Source organism: Rhinolophus sinicus, linkage group LG02 (assembly GCF_036562045.2).
Source record: "Rhinolophus sinicus isolate RSC01 linkage group LG02, ASM3656204v1, whole genome shotgun sequence".
NCBI classification, from domain to species: Eukaryota; Metazoa; Chordata; class Mammalia; order Chiroptera; family Rhinolophidae; genus Rhinolophus; species Rhinolophus sinicus.
The window spans coordinates 177,360,293-177,382,981 of NC_133752.1; the positions used below are offsets into that span (position 1 = coordinate 177,360,293).

Sequence of the window (22,689 nt, forward strand, 5' to 3'; positions counted from 1 at the left end):
TTCAATGTCCAATTTATTTGCATACGGTTACAATTTATAAATACATTTGCCATTTCTCCCCCCCCCCCCCCCCCCCGGAACTCTCTCTTATACCAAGTAACTAGCCAAACCTCCAGTTTTTCATGACTCCCTTTCCTCTCTAGGAGGGGAGGACAGGGCTGGTCTTCCATGTAACTCCATTTTCATATAGGGTCTACCTCAGTCCCTGCGAAGTGTGGCTCCTCAAAGGGCTCTGCAGCTTGGAGATGAACGCCATGAATCCGTTAGAGGTCCCAGGGAGGTGACCATGTAGCTGGCTCCCTTCTGTGCCATGCTTTGGGTGTAGAGTGCCATGGTGGGCAGCAGCAGACATCATATGTTCTGTCTGTGCCTGAAGCTGAGCTGGTGCAGCCCCAGCGGGCAGGAGGGTCTGCAATGAAGTCTCAGGCCTGCTCAGGCAGTGGTGAGAGTCCTGTGATGGGCACTGTACCCAGCCAGTGCCCAGCCCTGCTCTCGGAGACGTGTCTGAGGCCTGGCTGCTTAGTGCCTCGCCGGGCCCTACCCAGGCCCTCTGTCAATCCTGTGTGGGTAGGGCCACCTCAGGGAGAAGGTGCTCTTGTACCTCCCTTCTCCTGCTTTTCTCAGACACTGTCAGGCTTGGGTGACAAAGTGGGTCCTTGGCCCTGTTAGGGGGCATGGCAGCCAAGTGTCTCTGTCTCAGCCAGGTGCCAAGCTTTGCCATCTTCCTGGTAGGGTGTAGAGAGCCCAGGAGGACCAGGGGCACCCTCTTCAGGAATGGGGTATGGAGGCTCTGGGGACACTGGGGCGTCTCCAGGGCCCCGTGCTCCCCCCAGCACTGGCCCGTTGTAGATATAGATGTTGCCAGTGACAGTCACAGAGCCGCCGGTGACATGAATGCCATTGGTACCTGTGGAAAGGGAGGCAGAGTGAGAGGGGCTCAGGGGGCCCAGCTAAGGAAGGAAGGCCGCTGTTCCCCCCGCGTTGGACTCTCGTTCTTCTGCCTTCTCTCCTCTCCTCTCTGTTCCCACTTCCATTTGCTATTGGCTTCTGGAGCTCTGCATTCACGTCTATGTCTGGGTTTTTCAGTCTCTTCCCTTCTCTTTAGTTGGGAAACTCTGGCTAGCCGTTGGAGTCTCTGTCTTGCCTCCATTTTAGTCTCATTCTGTCTGGCTTACACGCTCTTGCCCTCCTGTCTCTCCCACTCCACCTCCCCACCTCCTCTTCTCCCTGCAGCCGGCTCACCGTGGGCCACCTGGCCTTGCTCTGGGAGCTCGGCCTCCAGCTCCCTGGCCTGGCTCAGAGGACTCTGCTGTTGTAGCATCTCTTCCTCCAAAACTGAGGGCATTGGGGGCCAGGCCGAGGCAGGGGGCAGGTCTCCAGGGATGGGCAGAAGTGGCTTTACCAGGTCAGGAAAATGTGGGTTGATGCTTGGAGGCTCCCAGCTTCCATCAGGAGTATTTGATTCCTCTCGCTGCAGGAGGGAGACAGAGAACCAACCAATGACGTGGGCCTGAGGCAGACCTCGTCTTTCTGTGATTCCCACTCCAGCTTAGGCAGCTCATCGCCCTCCTCTGCTCCTTCTCACGCTCCCTTCCTCGGGCCTTTGCATTTGATGTTCTTCCTTCCTGAAGCACTTTCCCCAGATATCCCGATGCCTGGTTCCCTCATTTCTTCAGCTCTCTGCTCAAATATCGGCTTATCAGAGAGGCTCTCTCTGTCTACTGTCTGTGATAAGATACACCCACCTTCTGCCACTGCCACTTACTGCCCCCCTACCCTGCTTTCTTCGGAAGTTATCACCACCGGGTACATCTTTGTTTAACTTTATTGCTCCACTGTCCTGTAACTCCAGGAGGGTAATTACTTTGTTGTACTTGCTGCTATACCCACATGCCTAGGCCAGCACCTGGCACATTGCGTGCTCAAAAATTATTCGTTGAGTGAATGACTGAATGTTGAAGCCTGCACAGTCTTTACTTGCCTACCCCCACCTTGTTCACTCTCCCTCTCTGCCCCTCCTTGCTGCCTTCTCAGCCTTCCCCATTACCTCTGGACGCCTCTTGAGCAGGGATCCTGCAATGAAAATGAAATGGGTGGCAGTCTCTGCAGACCTTCACCCTCCACACCCCACCCCCACCACAATGTGATGCTGCCCACCCTGAGGTCCCAGAAGGAATAGGCTATTATTATCCTTGTCTCCAGCCTCAGGGTCGGGGGCTGGATGGAGATGATGTCTACTGGGAGGTCGGCATTGGGAGTCTTGAGTATGAAGGGGCAGAAGGGCTGGCCCTGGGGAAGCTGAATATTCCTTCCAACCCCCTCCCGCATCCAGGTGGGGACAGAGGCTGGACTGCATTCCTGAGTACATCTGCTCCCTTCCTACCCAGCTTTCTGCAGAGAGAGGGGTGGCTCTTCCAGGTGCAGGCGAGGACCGTGGTGAGGAGCAGCAGAGAGACCAGTGGCAGCATGATGGCCAGCACCAGCATAGTTCCTGCCAGGGCAGCAGACAGGAGGGGCATGAGGACTCGGAAGGGCAGAGGGGAAGGAAGTTAGGAACAGCTTTCCAGTGCTCTGGGCAACCCAGACAGAGAAAAGGGGGAGCAGCTTTTCCCTTCTAGCCCTACGGTAGTTCCTAAAGGCAGAAATAGAGACACTCCCTGGGTTATGGAGAAGGGGAACTCGGTTGGCCTTAGAGGGACCTCCTGACAGCCAGGAGAAACTCTCCTGTGGGCGGAGATGTTTGGAGTGGTGCAGGTGCCCAGCTGTGTGAGGGCAGGAGCTTGGGCAGTTGGTTTTTAAGGGCTAGAAGTCGGGGTGGGAGGCAGTCCAGGAGGGTGGGGCTTGGGATTCTAAGCAAACTCAGGCCACAGGGTAGAACCATGTTTCTGTGGACTTGACCATCTTACAGAGGCCACTGTAGTAACTGCGAGTGCTCCTCTGTCCCTAAGGGGGTGTTCTCAGAGGGGGGCGAGGGAGCCTTGCTTCTGAACTCTGCCTGTGGCTGCCTGGGGGAGTAGGGGTTGCAAAGTCTCCACCCTCTTTCAGATTTCAGGAGGGAACAGGAATAGGAGGCTGGATTTCTCAGGACCACATGTGTGGCAGTGGATAATTTCTGTCTTTCGTGGGCCTCAGTGCTGCCATCCGTGGCATGGAGTCTGTAGTGCCCATCACCCAGAATGGGAGGCATGGGGACAAATTGGACCTGGAGTCTTGAACACCTGGGTTTCTGCTCAGCTGTGTGACTTTTTAAGTCATTTCACCTCTTTGAGCATCAGTTTTTTCCATAAGTAAAATGAGGGCGTTAGACTCTAAAATGCCAGCACTAAAATTTCCATCATATTTGATACATTAGTTAAAAATTAGTAAGAGGACATGGAAAAATATCTATGATGTAGTTGAATGAAAAAAATCAGGTTACAAAATAGTCAAATGATTCCACATTTTTTAGAAAAAAATTATAGGTCTAGAGATACATAGAAGAATGGGAGATAGATTCAAAAATGTTAAGAGTGGATATGCTAGGTGATGATTCTGTGGGTGATCTTTAATTTTATGTATCTGAATTTTCTAATTCTCTACAGCGTGCGTGCATTATGGCATAGGCTTTGGAGTAAAAAGACCTGAGTACAGGTCTTCATAACACCGATTACCACGTGGGGGAGCTTCACGCAACCTCCCTGAGCCTCAGTTTCCTCATCCCATCAGCAAGGATAATAACAGAACTACTTCATAGGCTCAGTAAGAGCATTAAATGAATTAGTGACTGTCAAGTGACTGGAGAGTGCCTGACACGCCGGCTCTCGATAAATGGAAGTTAAGATGATAAACAAGTGCTAATTTTAAAAAGTTAATAAAGTAAACTCTCCCCAATTAATAATGATTGCAATCATCAGAAACATCCCATAATTGTCTATTAGGCTAGGAAACCAGTAACTCCACAGAAAAAAACCAAAAAGGAGTCAAATGTGGAGTTATCTCTCTCACAACGAAAGCGTATAATCGAATAGCGGTATTCGGTCTAGTAAATGGATTGTATGATGGTGGCATGTCTGAAACGATGCCCGTGATGTCAGTTACAGTTACGTCTCAGTGTGGGAGTGTCCTTGACATAATACGATATATATATGTGTCATATATAACTTAAAAAAGTATGTGTGTGTATGTAAATTGGCTTGGGGACACTCCAATTTCTCTTTAAGGAACTTTTCATCTTTCCCCCATTCTGAGAGGGAAGGTTTCTCTTTTCCCCATTTTCTCAGACCTCCCCTGGCAATTCCCTGCCCCTCAGCCTTGGCCCCTCACCTGTCATCTCGGGGGGCTCTGGTGGACTTTTGCAGCTGGTGTCAGACTGGCTGGTGCCTGGCTTTGCCTCCACCAGGCCCTGGTCCTCACACCTGTGGAGGAAAGGGAGGCCCAATTCAAGAGGGCACACAGCTGGAGGCGGAAAGTGGCAAGGAGGGTTTTAGAGTTGAGTATGGGGTTGTTACCAGCTGGGGCTTCTGGGAGGGTGGGAGGAGCATGGATACACTTACCTGGTATGGGGCTGGCATCGGGCAGTTGGGGAGGAGGTGTTCTGGAAGTGTCCTGCCTTACAGGGCACACAGTTGCTATTAGCCTGCCCAACTTCACCTGACAAGAGAGAAGCAAGGCCAGCCAGGGTGAGTGGGCAAAGGAAGCCTCTTGCCCAGTTCTGAGCTTTCTTTATACCCCCTGGATGGCCCTTCCCTGCCCACCCACCCCATTCTGTAGCTCGCACCTTTCCTGATCTCCCCCCGCCCAGTGCTGTGGGGACTGCCCCTCCCCGCCACTGCCCCTCTTCCTGTCCCAGTTCCATATCTCTGCAGATTCCATCTGTGAGCCTTTCACAGGGAAAGAGAAGAGGCTTTTCATGCCAAAGAGAACTACCTGGAGGCTCACCATGCACACAGAACCGTGCTCCCTGCCCCCATTTAAGATCACTGGCACCCAGCCTCCTCCCTACCTTCTGCCCTTAGTGACCTCTGACCTTTGAGCTCAGCTTCAGTGCCTGGTGGGCAGTCCGAGAGTGACTCGCAGTGTAGACACTCATGGTCCCAAAGGGTGCAGAACATTCCTGGCTGGCAGTGGCACTGGGTTTTCTGTTTGCTAGTGCAAGGTGCAGTCTCCTCGAAGCCCAGTACTTGTGGGGAGACAGGAGAGCTCAGTGGAGGAGCTGTGCTCCAGGGGACCCCAGCTCTCCCCAGGCACACCCTACTCACTGTGGTCACAGGGTCGGCAGATCTGGCAGGATAAGAGATGGTTCCAGTGCTCGTTGTAGGAATTTTCAGAGCACGTGGCACAAACTGTGTCATGGCTGAGGCTGCATTCAGTTAAGACATATGTGCCTAGAATGTAAGTGGGGCAGTAGGAGTGTCAGGGGACGGGGGCACCACCCTCACCTCTGCCACTTGCTGTGTGACCCTGGGCCTGACCCTCTTGGTGCCTGCAAATGAGGGATGGCCAGTGTTTCTCATTCTCTGTCTCTGCTAGCTGGTTTTCCTGGGAGAAGGTGTCTGCCTTTCGTCTGAGGCAGGGAGGTAGACTGGAGTTCCCTGTAACCCGCCTCCCTGTCCCAGGCTTCCTCTGGCCATTGCCTCTCACCTGGGGGACAGCGGGAGCAGCAGGCCTTGAGCTTGGACTCGTAGTACTCCTCTTCCTGGTCCCGGCAGGTTTCCTTATCCGTGTGGTACGGGGGCACCTTCAAGGGAAGATGGGGGAGGGAGGAGAATTTTTCAGGGGTTAGCTGGGGAGAGCAGAGGGACCACAGAGGGAGCTGCCCAGAGCCCTTTTCCCTACCTGCCCGCCCCCACCCACCTGCACAAACCCTCCCTCACCAGTTGGGGCTGGAATGCTGCCAGGAGATCGCAGAGGCCTAGTATGAGTGGCCCCCAGGCCAGGCTGCAGAGGGAGGCGGCCCACGGCAGGCGCATGGCGGCCAGTCGGCCAGCCGACCAGATGGGTGGAGGCCTGGGAGTAAGGTGGGAGGCCTGGATGTCTGGAGCAGTGGTGCAGCAGCCTCCTGAGCCCAGGGGCTGGGACAGGACTCGGGCCGATGTGCCCCTCGGGGCCGGAGCCGCCAGGCCTGGCCTGGCCTCGCCTCCAGGGCTCCAGGCTCAGGAAGTGGGAGTGGAGCTAGCCGGCCACGGGGCGGGGACAGGGAGCGCTGGGAGCTGAGGTCGGCTGGCTGGCTGTCGCAATCGGGAAGAGGAACAGGCTTGGCTGCCCTTATGCTGGGCGGGAGGGGGGTGGACGGGAAAGCACGTGAAGGCAACAGGGCCGGAACCGGGACTCCTCCCTTCTCCGGAAGCCTGCCTGTGAAAGGAGGCCTGCAGGGACAGGCCCAGATGGTGGGAAAGGGGCAGCAGAGCCAGTGGACAATCCTCAGATGGGCCTCGAGAGCCCAACCAGGGTTGAGCTCAGACGGAAACAGACGGAGTTCAAGAGAGCCGTGTTCAGCCAGTGTCAGATCTGAAAAGTGGAGAGCCTGGGACTGCCAAACATGGCGAGTGCAGAGACCCAGGGACAGCCAGCCAGATGCAACATCTGGGAACCAGAAGTCCTGGGTGGTAGACTGTTTGGATCCCTGCCCTGTTGAGTGACGTTTTAAGATAAGCTGCAAAGAAATAACAATCAGCCCTGCCCTCCCCTGATCCACCCAGTCCACACATTGATGGACACAGGTCACCTGAGAGGGTGCAGTCCCTGCTCCTCTGTCCTTAGAGAAGGGGGAGGATGTGGAGACCAAATTCCCAATGAGTAGGGGCAGCGCAGCCTTCTGTCCCCGCTTCCTCACCCAGGAGCCTTTGAATCCCTTTGAACTGGGGAGAGCTGAGCGTCCACCAGTCCAGCTCCCTCACCTTAAGGATGAAAAGACTGAGGCTCAGGCCCAGGAGACCAGCATTCCAGAGGGGCTTAGTCCCATGCCTGCTTCCTTTCTTCCCATCCTTTCCCTGCAACCTATTAACAGTGCCCCTGGAGTGACTTGCAGTTGCCCACCCTCCGACCCCCTTATGCCAGGCTCTCTGTCTTCCGACTAAGTCTCACCTGCTCTTGATCACTGGGGCTCTGGGAAGCACGTCCACTCCAGGCTGTACAGCCCCATGCAGGCTGCTCTCTGTGACCTGCTGTTTACTGTCTGCCGGCCCATCAGGCCATGAGCTCTGCAATGGCCTGGGCTGAGTCTTTAAGTCTGGCTTCCCAGTGTTTAGCACAGAGTCTGGCACATACCATGTGTCCAATACGTATTTATGGAATCAAGGAACGATGCCTTGCCCATGTCACATAGCCAGTCCATGACAAAACTAGCTTAGAGTCCAGGGCTACTTATTTCTGGGTCCCAGCTCATTCCAGCAACCATGCTGCCTCCTTGTGGCTCAGGGATGCCGCCCTTGACGTCAGGGGCTGACTTACTCTCTTGAGATAGGTCACCTGGGCACTGTCCCTGCCCCTCTCCCTGGAGAGTCCAGTTCAGCGCTCATCCTTAACCTGGTTTGTCTGACTGGCTGGACAGGCTCTAGGTGGAGGAGCTGGGAGGTCCCGATGAAGGGGTCGGCCTGAGCTGTAGACTTTTCCCTCTCTTCTCCTGGTGCGGCCCTAGGACCTGCACTCCGCTGCACTCACTTAACGGTCCAAGGCTTCCTGGAAAGGGAAGAAATATCAGGACGACATGCAGTGCTCAGGGCTGCGGCTCTTTCCAGGTCAAGGGAATTGTGGGCTGGGACTGGACTTAGCACTGAGCTCTTAAGCTCGTAAAGGTATGTGTGTAGTGGCCTTAGGTCCTTTTTTCTCTTTTTTCATTTTACGTTTTATTGTGGAAATTACACACATAACATATACATACATAAAAAGAGAGAAAATAGCATTAGTGAACTCCCAGCTTCAACTCAGGGTGTCTTATTTCTTTTATGCAATCCTCTCCCAGTCTTCTAATCTCTCTTAGTTATTTTGAAGTACATCCCAGACATAGCATCATTTCTTTTGAAAATATTTCAGGATTTTACTCTAAAAGACAACAACTCTTCTTTTAATTGAGGTGTAACACATAAACAATAGTGTGTATAAAGTACACTACACAGATCAATGATTTTCACTTTTCTATAGCCTGTGTATTTCCGTGGAACAATTCCTGAACCCCAATATGTTCCTGCATACCCTTTCCAGTCAAAGCTCCCTGCTTCACAGTAAGCACTCTCAGATCCTTTTCAACCCCAGCTGCCTGAACTATTTCTTTCTGCTGCCAATCTCATGCTGTCACTTCAACCTTCAAGGACTCTCTGGGTCCTACGGAAAGAGCCCTAAGATCTAGACTTTATCTTGGCCCCATCACTTCACCTCTCTCTGTTTTTTTTTTTGTTCTAGTCAACACCTGGTTTCCCTGCAGATCTGTTCTTCACCCTTCTGCTCTGATCTGCATCGCTACTTGGAACTACATTTCCCAGACTCTTCTTCCCTCTTGCTGCTGTGTAGTTTCAGCCAATAGGAAGACAGGTGGGTGGAGGACTGGTAGGTGGGAAGAGGGAGGAAGCTAGGCTATTTCTATTTTTTCAACCCCATACCCCTTTTGTTTTTAGATAGTTGTGTTTGTTCTTTCCCTCCTTCCACAATTCCATTTCCTGCTAGGCAGCCCCCACTACTTAGCTCTTGCAGCATAGCTCTGGAGGCTTTTGGGTCTATAGTGCTACATTAGCCTGCTGCCTTTCCAGCCCTAGAGTTGGTAACTGCTTCCTGGTCTATTTTCTGGATTGCCTCACTGTCTCCTGTTGACTTTTCAGCTCTTCCATCACCCATGTACCAATTCTCTGTGTTAAGTTTCTTCTGTTTGAAAGACTGAGTGTTTCCTGTTTCCTGGCTGGACCATGATGGACAAATCCTATCAATAAATGGTTATTATGCCTAGCCAACCTCCAGGAGGATGAAGGGAGACTCACAGAGGTGAGGAATCCATGAATTCTTTGTGACCAGGGCACTGTCTCTGTTTCTTTCCTTTCGTGTTCTTGGCCATCTTCCTTGAAGTGTTACTCATTTCCATTGGGCAACACCAGACACAGACTAAGCATCCATCAACCCCCAAGTCTTCTTTAGAGGGGATTGCTCACTGAACCTTCTTCTACAGGCCCAAGAAGAATCCAAAAAGGGAGTTGGTGGGAATGAATTCTTCTGAATACTTTTTTCCTTCTCCTCTTCCCCACACTACTCTTAGCCAACTGGGTACCCCTTGTAAGGGTCTGGTAAAGACTGAGAAATGTGTAACTGATGAGGGTCATCCTTCTGCATAGTGTTGCCATTATCACTGGGGATAATCCCTTAGCCCCGTTGTCTCAAATGGGGTGATTTTGCTCCCCAAAAGACATTTGGCAATATCTGGAGGGGTTCTTGATTGTCACGATTAAGGGGGTACTATTAGCATCTAGTAGGTAGAGGCCAGGGATGCTGCTAAACATCCTATAGCTCACAGGACAGCACCTCCCACAATAAAGAATTGTCCAAATGTCAATAGTGCCAAGGTTGAGAATTCCTGCCTTCACCCAAAGGAATAAACTAATGGTGAGCTTCTAAGCCTCCTGCCAGGTGGCTAGACTAGGAGTGGCTGGGAGGGATTTTCTGGGACATCATTTTATTTTATTTTATTTTTTATTTTTATATATATTTTTTGTTTTTTCTTTTTTTAAATTGAGGACTATTGGGGAACAGTGTGTTTTTCCAGGCCCCATCAGCTCCAAGTCAAGTCGTTGTCTTCAATCTAGTTGTGGAGGGCGCAGCTCACTGGCCCATGTGGGAATCGAACTGGCAACCCTATTGTTTGGAGCTCCCGCTCTAACCCACTGAGCCATCTGGCTGCCCTGGGACATCATTTTAGATTAAAGAGAAATTCATACTATGTAAATTCTGATAAAAGGACCACTGTTTTCCACAGTGGGCAGCTTAGTGTGGAGAGGCTAATTATCTCTAAGTAGTAAAAATAAAGAGTTGCATTTAATTGAGTGACTCATTTTTACTGTAGAAAGGATGGAGGCTGAAATGAAAAAAATGAATAAAATTTAGAGAAATTAATAGACCACAAATTAATGTGTCACCACAGGAAATTAAGATGTTTGATGTGTTGGGGATGCTTTCTCATAGCAGATCACTCTCCATCCAAGATGAACCTTGGGTCTTACCCCAGATGCTAATTCTGCTGTCTTTTGCAAAGTGGGTCAGCAAATGGTGACAGCTCTACAATGGGGCTGCCAAGAATGAAGCCTGGTGCCTGTTCTCAGAGAACTCATAATATGACCCATGCATACGTAAACACATAAATACACACACGCACACATCAGGATAATAATAGTATACAGATGTAAGTGCTGTAATAGTATTCTAAACAGTTCTCACTCTGGAACCGTGGTGGAGAAAGTGATTGCTTCCATATCCCCTCATCTCCAGTGAGCAAGAGGCAGGAAGTCCCTTCAAACTCATAACCCTCATCCCACTGAAGACCCTCTAGTTTCACTTCTCTTGCTCACTGGAGATGAGGGGATATGGAAGCAATCCATGTCCCCTATAGGCTTTGCACTTGTTATGCCACTCCACAGGGTTAGAGGATGGTTGGTGTTGGGAGGGGGAAAGCAGCCCTGCAGAGAAGGAATGGCTGGGGCTCTGAGAGAGGATGGGGGAGCTTCCAAGACAAGGTCTGCAAGGCCCCAGATCCTCCACAGGACAAGGCTCCACTTCTCTAGAAGTTAGGGGAGCGGCACTGAGCTTGGAAAAAGGAGGCTAAGCTCTCAAGCTGACCCCACCCCTAACTCCTGGATGACTGTTAAGCAAGTCACTTTGCTTCTCAGGGCCTCAGTTCCCTCATGTGTTAAGCAAGGGATTAGGTGTGACCATCTGGGCTGCCTTATCCACTCCCTCCTGCCATTTTGTTTTTCAGATGAGATTACTAGGACCCAGAGAGGTAAAGGGCCATTTTCAAAGTCATGTACATAGTTTAAAGGCAAAAATGGACCTCAGAATAATACCTATAACATCCCATTTATGAAAAAAAAAACTATTTTGTTTTTTCAAAAATACATGTAAGTCTATACAAGCACACAAAAAGATATAGATGAATACACAAATTGCAGTGGCTGTCCTTGGGCCTAGGTGTGGGAAAGGAATGGGACAAAGAAAGGCTTTTATTGTTTTGTATACTTCTGTACTATTGGAAGATTGTACTGCAACAAAAATGTATTTGGGTGTTATTTCTGCACTTTAAAAGATAACATTTAAATAGGAGCTATGACAAAAGTGCAGGTTTCAGATTTCTGTTTTTCTCACAACAGCAAGCTTCCTCTGGCCCATTCCAGATCTAGACGGCTCGGTCTCTAAGCACATGTTGCCACCGTGTATCCTGGCAGGCGGTGACAGGGTCACCACACTTCTGGCTCAGCCCAGTCCAGGCCATGCAATTCTTCTCCCAGAGCCCTTGAGATGAAAACGCTCCGCCTGTGCTGCCTTCAGCCAGAAGCTGGGTTTCAGGCACCAGGTAGCAAGTCGAAAAAGGCAGGGAGGGGCCTCTGAGAACCTTTGAGATCACACAGTCACAGCCTTGCATATCCCCTTTGTAGTTAGGACCATCTCTAGTTTAAGGGCCTGGCTCAAGGGAGAATGGAGCTTCTAGGGGTGTCTGGGTCCCGTGGGGACAATGTAGAGAGCTTTTCACAGAGCCAGGGAGATAATCGAGGACCCAGACTGCTGATGAATCTGTGGACGCTGTATGAGTATATGTACCTTCCTGGCTTTCGAAACCAGGTACGGGGAGCTCGGATTCCCTGAGTCTGTGGCTGGTCTGTGTCGGGAAGTAAATGGCAAAAGCCCTAAGAAGACAACCCCAGAGGAGAAGAAGAATTCTTACTTTGTTTTCACTTGGCTGCTATTTTGTTTTGTGTCCTTAAAAAACTGGCTTATCTTTGTGGAGGGTCAGTTTCTTCGTCTGGAAAATGAAGAAAAAGCCAGCCTTTCCCTTCTAAGGGGGTGTCCCCAGCAGGTGTCAAAGGAAGCACTGGGGCCAGGTTTGGAACCCTGGTTGACCGCACCTCTCACTTTAACAGGCGACAAGAGACTACCCAGAAAGGAAGCAAGCGGGTTGTACCTTGAGCCTGGAGTACCCCGCTTCCCTCTTCTTTGCCTGCTAGAGTCCTTGTTGTTCCTGAAGACCCAGCTAAGATACCACCTTCTCCAGGAAGTCTTCTGGAGTCTCTGGGTTAGTGCCTCTCCCTCTCTCCCTCCCTCCCCAGGCTCACTCAGCACTGAGTTCTTATCTCTGCAACTAGGATCCTTATCTCACTGTATTGCAGGCCCGTCTTCCACCAGCCTACACTGGGCTGTGTCTGCACATTGTAGGGGCATCATGCCTGTTCCTCGGAGGAGGCAAGGAGGAGGGAGCAGCCAGTGCATGTCCTGCCCAGTGTCCACACCTTTCGCTGTTACAGGGGCCTGGGCTGTGTGGATGGGTGTCCTGTACCTGTTTGAACCCTCTTTTGCGGCCTGATTCTCTGACCCTTCCCTCTCTGATTGCTCACCGCTTGGCACTTCACTCTTTATCCTTTTGCTGGATTAAGTTTGGGGAAGAGATGTGGGGGGAAAAGCCCCTAACCATGAGCTTTTCCGTCCATCCGGGGCTAGCGTAGCCTTGGAATAAGCCTATCCTCGTCACCAGGACACCCACCGCTGTTCACATCCCTCCCTGCCCCCTCAGGGCCTGCTGCCCCTGGGCTCCAGGTCTGTGCCCAAGTGCCCTGCCTGTCCCCTGACTGCCTCTTGGTGCCCACATTCCTGCAACCCCGTGACCACAATAGGGGACATTACACATTCCTGGCCTGGCAGCCAATGGTGTAAAAAAGAACAGAATGTCCCAGTGCCCCGCCCAGCCCCCTGCTTCACCTGGGCCCCTCCCAGGTCTGGACAAGGTAGGTAGAGGGTGGTGGTGAGGCGTCTGGGGGGAAGAGGATGCATTAGGAGGGAGAGGAAGAGGGGTGCTTCATGTTGAGAGCCAGGAGACGCACCCGCTAAAATCCTCTCCACGACCTGGGGGGTGAGGCTGACCTGTGGGGGCCTAGGGAGGACTCCCCAGGGAGGGGACCTAGCTCCTGGAGGCCCACGGGGCTCCCTCCCCTTGCTGTCCTGCTGGGGAGGGGAGAGTCCCTCTGGGGCTGGCTCGCTCCTCTTCACCTTCCTCTTTCTGCCTCTCTTCCATGCCTCCCTCCCAGCCCTTCATCCCGTCCTCCTCCACCCAGCTCCCTTCTTCTGCCTTCCCTGTCCTTCTGCTCTCCCCACCTCGGTCTCACTTGTCCTGGCTTGTCCTTTTTTCTTGTTTGGCCCTCTTGGCTTTGTGTTCAGGATCCTTCTCCCTGGTCAAGATCTCTCACTGCCATTCTGTCTCCCAGCCTCCTTGCCTGGCAGCTTCCCATTACTCCCGGGCCCTGACTCTTCTTCAGGCCCTCTCTTCTCCTTCTCCGGTGCCAGCACTCCATGGTCACCTGCCCGCAGGAATCCTCCTCCCTTTGGAGAACTCTCAGCTCAGGCTCCTCCTCTGTCCCTCCCCCTGCCCTGCTCACCTTTAATTGAGATGCTAATGAGGCTTCTGTTGCTTCCATCCCTGGCCGGCAGGCGGGCTCCCTGGCCAGCCTCTGCACCTGTCAGGTGAGGGGGAGGAGAGGCTCGGCTGCCAGATTCAACTGGAAAGGAACCAGTCCCAGTCCAGCCACAACCTGGGAGAGGGGAGCAGGCGGCAGCCAGTCCTCCTGGAGCCCTGCCGTGACTGGGACCGAGAGGGAGTCCGGACACAGCCCAGGACCAGGGCCTGATCGGAGGAGAGAGCCCAAACTGAGAGGGGAAAGGCAGGGAGGAAGAGGAAGAGAGGCAGGATCAGAGAGCCTGACACACAGAGGAGTCAGGTGAGGAAGAAGAGGTCCAAGAAAGAGATCCAAGAGAAGCGAAAGGCAGAGAGAGAGAGAGAGAGAGAGGAATTGAGAAAGAGAGAGAGAGAGAGAGAGAGAAGCTAAGGCAGAGAGAAGCTAAGACTCAGAGATCTCAAGAGACTGACTAAGCAGAGCAGAGACTGATGGCTGTGGAAACAAAAAGGGAGGTGCTGGGACTGAAACCAAAAGGTGACCTTATCAGGGAAGCCGAGGAGAGGCCACTCCAGGGGAGCCCAGATCCAGCTCTTCTGGCCCTGACTCCAGCAGGTCAGCTGGCTTCTGGGCAGGTGGAGGGAGGGAGGAGTGGGAGAAAATGGGCTCAGGGTGGGATGTGGGCATGGCCAGGTGCAGCCTCTCTCTGGGGAGGGCACCTGGAGCCCAGGACCATGCCCTGCCCGTGACCCTCACCCTCCACAACCCACCCAAGGGCTCATGAAGGGAGACAAGTGTGAAGAGCAGGGGCGGGACCCCAAGCCCGCGGCCCCGCATCAGCCCACGGAGGAAGAGGAGGCCCTGATTGAGTTCCACCGCTCCTACCGAGACCTCTTCCAGTTCTTCTGCAACAATACCACCATCCACGGCGCCATCCGCCTGGTGTGCTCCCAGCACAACCGCATGAAGACGGCCTTCTGGGCCGTGCTCTGGCTCTGCACCTTCGGCATGATGTACTGGCAGTTTGGCCTGCTGTTTGAAGAGTACTTCAGCTACCCCGTCAGCCTTAACATCAACCTAAACTCCGACAAGCTTGTTTTCCCCGCCATTACCATCTGCACCCTCAATCCCTACAGGTCAGTCGGGCCCTACGTCACTTCTCGTGCACCTGGAAGGGTAGTGCAGAGGGTACAGAGGTGCCCACTAGGCAAGCAGACCCTCAGACCCAGGGGTAGGAGGCCATACTCCTGTCCCCAGGCAGACCTCCTCGGGCAAGATAGGGAGCCTCCGACTTGATGGGCTGGCAGCTCAGCCCAGTGGAGCCTTCCGAGTGCCCAGGGCTTATCCAGAGTGTGGTTGTTGGACCAGTAGTGCCCTCATCCTCCCTTTCTCCTGCCAAGTGGGAGGGGATGCTGATGAGGTCACGATGATGGTAACTTCCAAAAGGGCCGGGTAAAGATCATCCCTCGCCCTTCCTTGGAGAGAAGGACCCGTCGTCGAGGTGCTGTGGAGGTGGGTGGTGGGAACTGGCAGGGGCTGCACCCTGCTGTGTCAGTCTTGGTTTAGAAGGGGAGTCTGTTTTGGAGAAAGCAAAGTGGGGGGTGGTGCAAAGCAATCATCAGCCTTGAGGCTGGGGGGAGAGTTATAGAGCCAGAAGGAGACTGGGACAGGATAGCTGTTCCCCTGTTCCCCTCATCCAGGTGGAAATGGGGAGGGGACCCCTGCTGGGCTGCGCCGTTCACCTGCCCAGGAGCCTGACCTAGTGCCTGGGTGTGTCCTCAAGTTTTGGGTTTCCTCAGTGCTCCTTGCCAATTTTCAGTCCGGAAGCCAGAGGGGGTGGTAAACCATGGAGAAGAAAGGAAGGTGGGGCTGGATGTTTGTATATACCTTATATTTGTATTCACTCAGTCACGCAACACCTTGGGAACACCTGCCACAAGCCAGACGCAGTGCTAGGCACCTGGCAAAGGGGTTCATTAATAATCATACGGTCTTCACTGAAGGCCAGGTACTTTGCCAGGTATTGGGGACAGAAAGAAAAAATAAGATGGAAGAGCCAGACATGCAAACAAATGACTGCATCACACTGTGAGAAGTATAATAAAAATTGTGTGAGGTGTAGTCTCTGCCTTCACGGAGTGTAAGGTTTATGAGTGCGTGTGTGTGTGATTGCACGAGTGTGTGTGTGGGTGAGCAAACATATTGGTTATGCATGTGGTTATGGAGGATTGAGATTGGTTACATATTGGGGGTGGAGGTCCCCCATATGTTCTGTTATGTGCAAAGGTGTGTTGTGGACTAAGGGTTGGGACATCCTGTCCTGCAGAGAGAAAAACTGCCAGGCCATTTCATTGATTAGCTTCCATATAGTGTCCAGGATAAGGGGCCATTTACTAAAAAGATGCGCCAGACACTAAGTACTCTACAGGCCTCTCCTTTATTTTTCCCAACAATCCTCCAAGGCAGGTACTGGAATATCCCATTTTGTACTTGAGGAAATGGAAGCAAAAAATAGACAAGTTACAAGGTCGCAGAGATGGTGACTGACCTGGGACTGACCTGTGTTCGCCTGATCACAAACCCCTGCCTCTTCTTAATACCCAAGGTGTGGTACATGGAATAAATGAAGTTTCCTACGAGATATTTACATCTCATTTCCTGGTTCTTTCATTCCTCCCCTCAGCCTTCCCTGGTGGCCGCTGCCTTTCCTCCTCTTCTTTCTCACCCCCCCCCCCCCCCCCCCCCGCAGATCCCATGCCCTAATCTTTCCCCCATTTTCTACACCCCTCATCCCCTCTTGCCTTGGTGGAGGGGAGGGGCACGGGACAGGCCTGAGCCAGCAGGGAGTGGAGCACTGGCAGGCAGGAGGTACAACAGGTAGAGAAGTAAGTGCTCAGCAAACATTGTGGTTGAAAGATATGGGCGAGATTGCTTGGCCAAGGACAGGAATGGGTTCTTGTCTGCGGCAGCATGGATGGACCTGGAGTGCACTGCTGCATGGAGTACGTCAGACAGAGAAAGACAGATGCAATGTGGTTTCACTTATATGTGGACTCTAAAGAACAAATAAATAAACAAAACAGAAACAAACTCATAGATACAGAGAACATTTTGATGGTGCCAGGAGGGAGGGGGTTGGGAATGTGGGTGTAAAAGGGGCAGGGATTAAGAAGTACAAATTTGTTGTTACATAGCAGTCATGGGGATGTAGGGTACAGCATAAGGAATAGAGTCAATAATATTGTAATAACTATGTATGGTGTCAGATGGGTACTAGATTTATTGGGCTGATAGATGGGAGGGGGGTTGGGGGGACAGTGAAAAAGGTGAAGGAATTAAGAAGTACAAATTGGTAGTTATAGAATAGTCATGGGGATGTAAAGTAAAACACAGGGAATATAGTCAATAATATGATAATAAGTATGTATAGTGCCAGGTGGGTACTAGACTAGTCAGGGGGATCACTTCTTAAATTATGTAAAGGTCTAACCACTATATTGTACACCTGAAATTAATATAAAATAATATTGAATGTCAACTGTAATTGAAAAATTTAAAAGGAGGGATAGGTGAAGGGGAATAAGAGGTTCAAATTTCCATGTAAAAAACAAATAAGTCATGGGAATGTAATGTACAACATAGGGAATATAGTCAGTAATACTGTGATAGCGTGGTTGAGTATCAGATGGTTGCTGGCCTTATCATGGTGGTCACTTCTTTAGGTATACAAACGTTGAATAACTATTTTGTACACTTGAAACTAATATCGTATTGTATGTTAGCTATAGTTTAATAAAAAGCTAAAAAAAAACAAAGAGGGAAAGTGCCAATAAAATTATCATTTGCATTAAAAAAAAGGAAGAAAGATGTGGGTGAGAAATAGGGGGGACAGAGGTGAATCTATTGAGATCCTGCATATTTTCTAAGGTTCTGCTGGGTGTAGGGCCCTGGCCAGTTCAGGACAAAGCCCCAGAGAATGGAAGCCAGAGTCTCTGCCCCCAGGAGCCTGCAGGCTGGGAGACAGGCATCCATGCAGAAAGAACAGAAGGAATCCCTCGTGTGTGACAGGCTGCTGCAGGACTGAGTGGGGAGAGCACACAGGAAGAGGGGGAGTCAGGGATGGCTCCTCAGTGTAGGGAACAGTTATTGAACACTTACCACGTGCCTGACTATCTCATTTAATCCTGACAAGTCCATGGAAGTGGGCATTATTATAACGTATATCCATTTTGCAGATGGGGAAATAGAGGTGAAATAATTGAGCAAGGTCACATAGCAAATAATAAAACAACAATAGCTAACACTTATATAGTACTTAATATGTACTAGACAAAAATTAATTTTTACATTAATTAAATTATTTAATCCTCATAACAGGCCTCTGAGTAGGTACCAGCATTACTCCCATTCTATAGATGAGGAAACTGAGGCCCAGTGAGGTTAAGTAACTTGCCCAAGTTACCACAGGTAGCAAGTGGTAAACCTGGGATTCAAAAATCACACATTCCCCCCACCGCCAACCACCACCACCCAGAAGTCAGTGCCTCCCAGGTTAGCTGTTGAGTCACAAACCAAGTGTGTTTGATTTGAAAGTTCTTTCTCTCACTGCACTTTGAGGGGCCAGGCAAAGGCATCCAGGGTTGAGGCGGGGGCTGGTGGGAGTCCCTGGGGAAGAGCAGCAGTAAGAGGAGGGAGTACTTGTCAGGAGTGCAGGAGGGCGGGGTCTTCTGTTCAAGGAGAGAGGCAGGGGTGGGTGGACAGGTTAACTTGGCTTGGTGAGTGGTGACCCATGTGTGAATCATGCTGGCAGTGAGTGCAGGAGGCAGAGGTGAAGTGAGTGACTTCTACAGGGAAAGCAGGGAGGAGGTGGAAATCAGTGGATGAGATAGCTGGGATGAGGCAAAGACAGACCTGGGATGCCCACCTACCGGCAGCTGGGCAGGGCCAGCAGAGGCGGAGGAAGAAGAAGGAGGTACAGGATTCCGGGCTACTTTGACACTTCCAGGAAAAGGGACAAGGGCTAAAAACCTTCCACACTAAGCAAGGAAGTTCTAAGAAGCTAATGTGAAGGGTCAGCCACTGTGGTCCCTTTCTTTCTGGCCAACAGAGGGCTTTGTCCAAGGGAGAGGGCCAGTCATATTCACATCCATGGAAAACAGAGCCCAAGGACATATTTTTCACCCAGTTCTGGGAAAGATTTAGTTTGACCTATGGAAAAACTTGGGGTTCTTAACAACAAAGGAGGGCATGGAATCTTTCTTCCCAGAGATGGCAGAGCAGGAGGCGTGGCAACAGGGATGGGGTGAGGAGAGAGGCAATTCTCCAGAGAGAGAAGCTGCAGGGGAGAAGTGAAGTGCTCTGAGCTAGGTCTTCCTGTCCCTAACCCTGGTGGGGAGGCCCTGCACTTTCTGCAGGATCTGAAAACCAGGCTCTGTGGTGGCAGGCCTGGCGGGGACAGAAAACCCAGACCCTTAGAGCTGACCCCCCACAGTGTAGACTCCTTCTCCATACCTCTCCACCTCTGAGGCAACTGGTGTTAGAAAGTTCTTGCTTAGGTAAAGCTGCAGTGGACCTCACCATGACATCTATCCTCTGGTCCTGGTTCAGTCTCTTTGACGCCATCCCGAAGATGTCGCCTCATTCTTTACCCAACAGCCATCGGTTCAGTTCAGTTCAGCAGTAACTGTGTTGCAGCTTGCATAGTCCACTATTGCATGCTGATATTCCCAACAAGCTTGTGGGTAAGGAGGGGAATAGCACCCCAGAGTCAGATAAGAAAATGGGGGAGACTCCGAAATCCTAAAGGCTTTGCAAAAGTCACCCAGCCATTAAGTGGAGGCGTCAGAGTTGGAATTTGGTCTTAGGCTCCACTTTTGTTAAGACCACAGTCACACAGTAGATTAGTGGCAGGCAGTTCTCCTTAGCTTTTTCTTCTCCAACACTAGTAATGATAACAGTGATGGTAATAAAAACAACAGCAGCAGTTGTACAGTACCTACTCTGCCAGGTATTTTCCTCAGTACTTTTCATATATTAACTCATTTCATCTTCATGACAACTTGACACAGCAGATACTCTTAATCCTTCCGTTTTACAGATGGTGAAACAGACGCACGGAGGGTAACTCCTCCAAGGCTAACCATCTAAAAAGTGGCAAAGCCATGAGCCTGGGGAGCTGCTTAGACCTTAGCTCCTGGGACTTTTCCTTGGATGAAATGGTTTCTAGCATTCTTCACCACTATGGCTGTCCATCCTCTGAATAATCATTGCTTTGTGAACCTCTATTGCTCTTAAAATGTCGCAGCCAGGGCTGAATTCCACATGTGATCTGAGAGCTCAGAACCAACTCTAGAGAGGCTGACCGTCCCCAGGGAGACTCACAGGTGAGGGGCTGCTGGCAGGGCACCTGCCTGGCAATGGAGTGTGGTATAGGCTGAGCTCATAGGGGCCGTTGTGGAAGGAGCATGTCTAGGAGACGGGTTGGAGATGCTCAGATGTAGAGGAGAATGGAACTGGGGAAGGGGCCAAAGAAAGGGGAGTCAAGGCTTCTAGGTGAGCCCTGGAGGTAGAGGGAGTGGGCTAGGTCCTCAGATGCACAATGGCAGGAGAGAGGCCTGCTGGTGTGTGTGTGGGTGGGGCAGGGGTCAGAGGAGAGCCTGGGCTCTTCTGTGAGAGGAGGCCCCCAGGGGAAAGAGGGAGGGAGGATGAGGAGCAGACCCAAACAGGAGGAGAACATGGTATCAGCCCTTAAATTTCCCCGTGTTCCTGCTCCTGCCAGTCTGGCCTGAGCAGAGAAGAGGGGCTGGAGAGAAGATGGCCAGCTGTGGGGAAGGATTTTGCTGCCCAATCTCAAGTATTTCTGAACCTGGAGGCAGAAGTAGTGGAAAAAGCTGGGGCCATGAAGTCAAAAAAGCCTGGGTTCTAATCTTGGTGCCTGTACTAGATGAGTGATCTGGGTGGAAGTTGCCTAGTTGATGGGCCTCAGTTTCCTCAGCTGTAAAATGGAGATAGTAATGCCTGTCTGATTGAATTGTGCAAGGGTTCACCCATCCTTCAATGTAGGGCTGCCTGCGAGAGCAGACGGGAGTGAGGGTAATGACCGTGACCTGGGCAGGAGGTCAAAGGGTAAAGGTTAGAAGGGTTGGACTGTCTTGATGAAGACTCCTTGTTGGCATTCTATACCTCTTAGCCCTTGTCTCCTCTTGCCAGGATCCTCCTGCTTGCAGGACAAGATCTAATGTCATCAGTGGGTTTTACTCAGTGGGCAGTTCTCTTTGTTCTAGGGGTCAACTGAAAGGCAAGAAGAGGTTTCTTTATTGAAGCGGTGTTATGGGAATACTTCCTGCTTTAAGCCAAAAAAAGGGGAGAGAAGTAGACATTGGGGAGCGATGGCGTTCTGTGTGGAGCCTGGTCTCTTCTGGGGATCTTGTCACAGGTGGGAAGGGAGGAGGTAGTCACCAAAGGCCTCCGTGGAAGAGGCAAGAGGGAGCCGAATATGAGAAGGGCCATTCAGGGGAGAGCCTGGCATAGGGACAGTGTGGGGCTCGATGGGGAAGAGAGGAGTCTAGAGAAGTGATACAGTTTGGAGTTGGTGACGAGAATGAGGGAGGTGTAGGAGGCAGAAGAGGGGCACAGAGGGACTTGAGACAGGTTAGGGAGGGTGGAAAGGGAAGCCCAGTCAGAGATGTGATGGCTCATGTTGTGGAAATAACTTGAGCCAAGTTGGTGCACCTGGATTCTTGCAATGTGACCATGAGAAAAATACCTTAGTTTCCTGGGCTTCAGGCTTCTGTCTGTGTCTTCCTGGTGTCTGATGGCCTCTTCACTTTGTGTCATTATTTTCTCATTTAACCCTCGAAGAACTTCATGTATGGGCAGATCTAGTGTCAGGCCCATTTTACAGATGAGGAAATAGGTGGGATTCAGAAAGGTTGAATTACTTACCAACATCACACAGCCAGAAAGTGCAGCCGGAACTTCAGGACCTACATCCAGCTGACTGGCTCTGGTGCTCTTTCTGGGGTACCTCGCCAACTTCCTAAAATAGCTGGAGCTAGCAGGGACAGAATGGAGGGCAGAATGATGGTTAGGGTGCTTTCTAACCCATTTCCTGACTGTATGGCCTTGAACAAATCACCTGCCTTAGGTTTTTCATCTGTAAAATGACAATGGTATTAGTAGCTAACAGTGGCTGAAGTACACTGAAGATTAAACTATGTACATTCTAGTACCACAGTGCCTGGCTATAGTAAGTGCTCAATAAATGCTAGCTAACTGCCGTTCTTGTAATTACCAGTAACAAATCTCTCAGAATATCAAACACACACGTTGGACATGAGCTACATTTTCTCCTATGATGAGGGCAGCTGGAGCTGATACCTACGACCCAGCCAGCTAGATTTCTATGAGGGAGAAAGAAACGGAGCTGAGAGGAGCACTGTAGGATGTGGACTAGACAGACAGTGGTGGATGTAGGACGCCCAGGGGCTCTTGTAAAAACAACCTTGTTTGGGTCCCATCCCTTCCCACTAAACCGAATCTCTGGCAAGTGGAGCCCTGCATTGGTATTTGACTTTTTTTTAAAATTGAGGTATCATCTACATACAATAAAATGCACAACTCTTAAGTGCTCATTGAGCTTTCTTTTTTTTTTTTTTTTTTAAAGATTTTTATTGGGGAAGGGGAACAGGACTTTATTGGACTTTATTGGGGAACACTGTGTATTTCCAGGCCTTTTTTTCCAAGTCAAGTTGTTGTCCTTTCAATCTCATTTGTGGAGGGTGCTGTTCAGCTTCAAGTTGTTGTTCTTTCAGTCTTAGTTGTGGAGGGCACAGCTCAGCTCCAGGTCCAGTTGCTGTTGCTAGTTGCAGGGGGTACAGCCCACCATCCCTTGCGGGAGTCGAACCGGCAACCTTGTGGTTGAGAGGATGCACTCCAACCAACTGAGCCATCTGGGAGCTCAGCGGCAGCTCAGATCAAGGTGCCATGTTCAATTTTAGTTGCAGGGGGCAGAGCCCACCATCCCTTGTGGGACTCGAGGAGTTGAACTGGCAACCTTGTGGTTGAGAGCCCACTGGCCCAT

The 22,689-nt window shown here is 51.1% G+C and overlaps 2 protein-coding genes across 8 annotated transcripts in view; one reads left to right on the forward strand and one right to left on the reverse strand.

Annotated features, from left to right (window-relative positions):
- LTBR (lymphotoxin beta receptor) lies at nucleotides 1-13,731 on the reverse strand. 5 transcript variants are annotated; one of them, XM_074326155.1, is made up of 12 exons: nucleotides 13,593-13,731; nucleotides 7,063-7,656; nucleotides 5,853-6,606; nucleotides 5,620-5,716; nucleotides 5,238-5,363; nucleotides 5,006-5,158; nucleotides 4,533-4,629; nucleotides 4,303-4,394; nucleotides 2,384-2,491; nucleotides 2,048-2,073; nucleotides 1,243-1,471; nucleotides 1-907 (listed from the first exon to the last, which is right to left on the reverse strand). In XM_074326155.1, the coding sequence occupies exons 3-12, from the start codon at nucleotides 5,946-5,948 to the stop codon at nucleotides 666-668; spliced, it is 1,266 nt and encodes a 421-aa protein (XP_074182256.1). In that variant the 5' UTR covers nucleotides 5,949-6,606; nucleotides 7,063-7,656; nucleotides 13,593-13,731; the 3' UTR covers nucleotides 1-665. The 5 variants fall into 5 exon arrangements, with proteins under 5 accessions (XP_074182256.1, XP_074182255.1, XP_074182254.1 ...); XM_074326153.1 differs by having other exon boundaries at nucleotides 2-907; nucleotides 4,982-5,158; nucleotides 5,853-6,875; XM_074326152.1 differs by lacking the exon at nucleotides 13,593-13,731 and adding an exon at nucleotides 6,704-6,875 and having other exon boundaries at nucleotides 2-907; nucleotides 4,982-5,158; nucleotides 7,063-7,655.
- Nucleotides 13,549-22,689, forward strand: part of SCNN1A (sodium channel epithelial 1 subunit alpha) — a 22,845-nt gene continuing 13,704 nt past the window's right edge. The window contains exons 1-2 of one of the 3 annotated variants that reach the window (XM_019754365.2): nucleotides 13,549-13,677; nucleotides 14,383-14,743. In XM_019754365.2, the coding sequence (XP_019609924.2) occupies nucleotides 14,388-14,743 (356 nt within the window). In that variant the 5' untranslated portion in view covers nucleotides 13,549-13,677; nucleotides 14,383-14,387. Of the gene's footprint in view, nucleotides 13,678-13,792; nucleotides 13,932-13,964; nucleotides 14,223-14,382; nucleotides 14,744-22,689 lie in introns of those variants that run through there. The other 2 variants (XM_019754364.2, XM_019754363.2) reach the window with 2 other exon arrangements.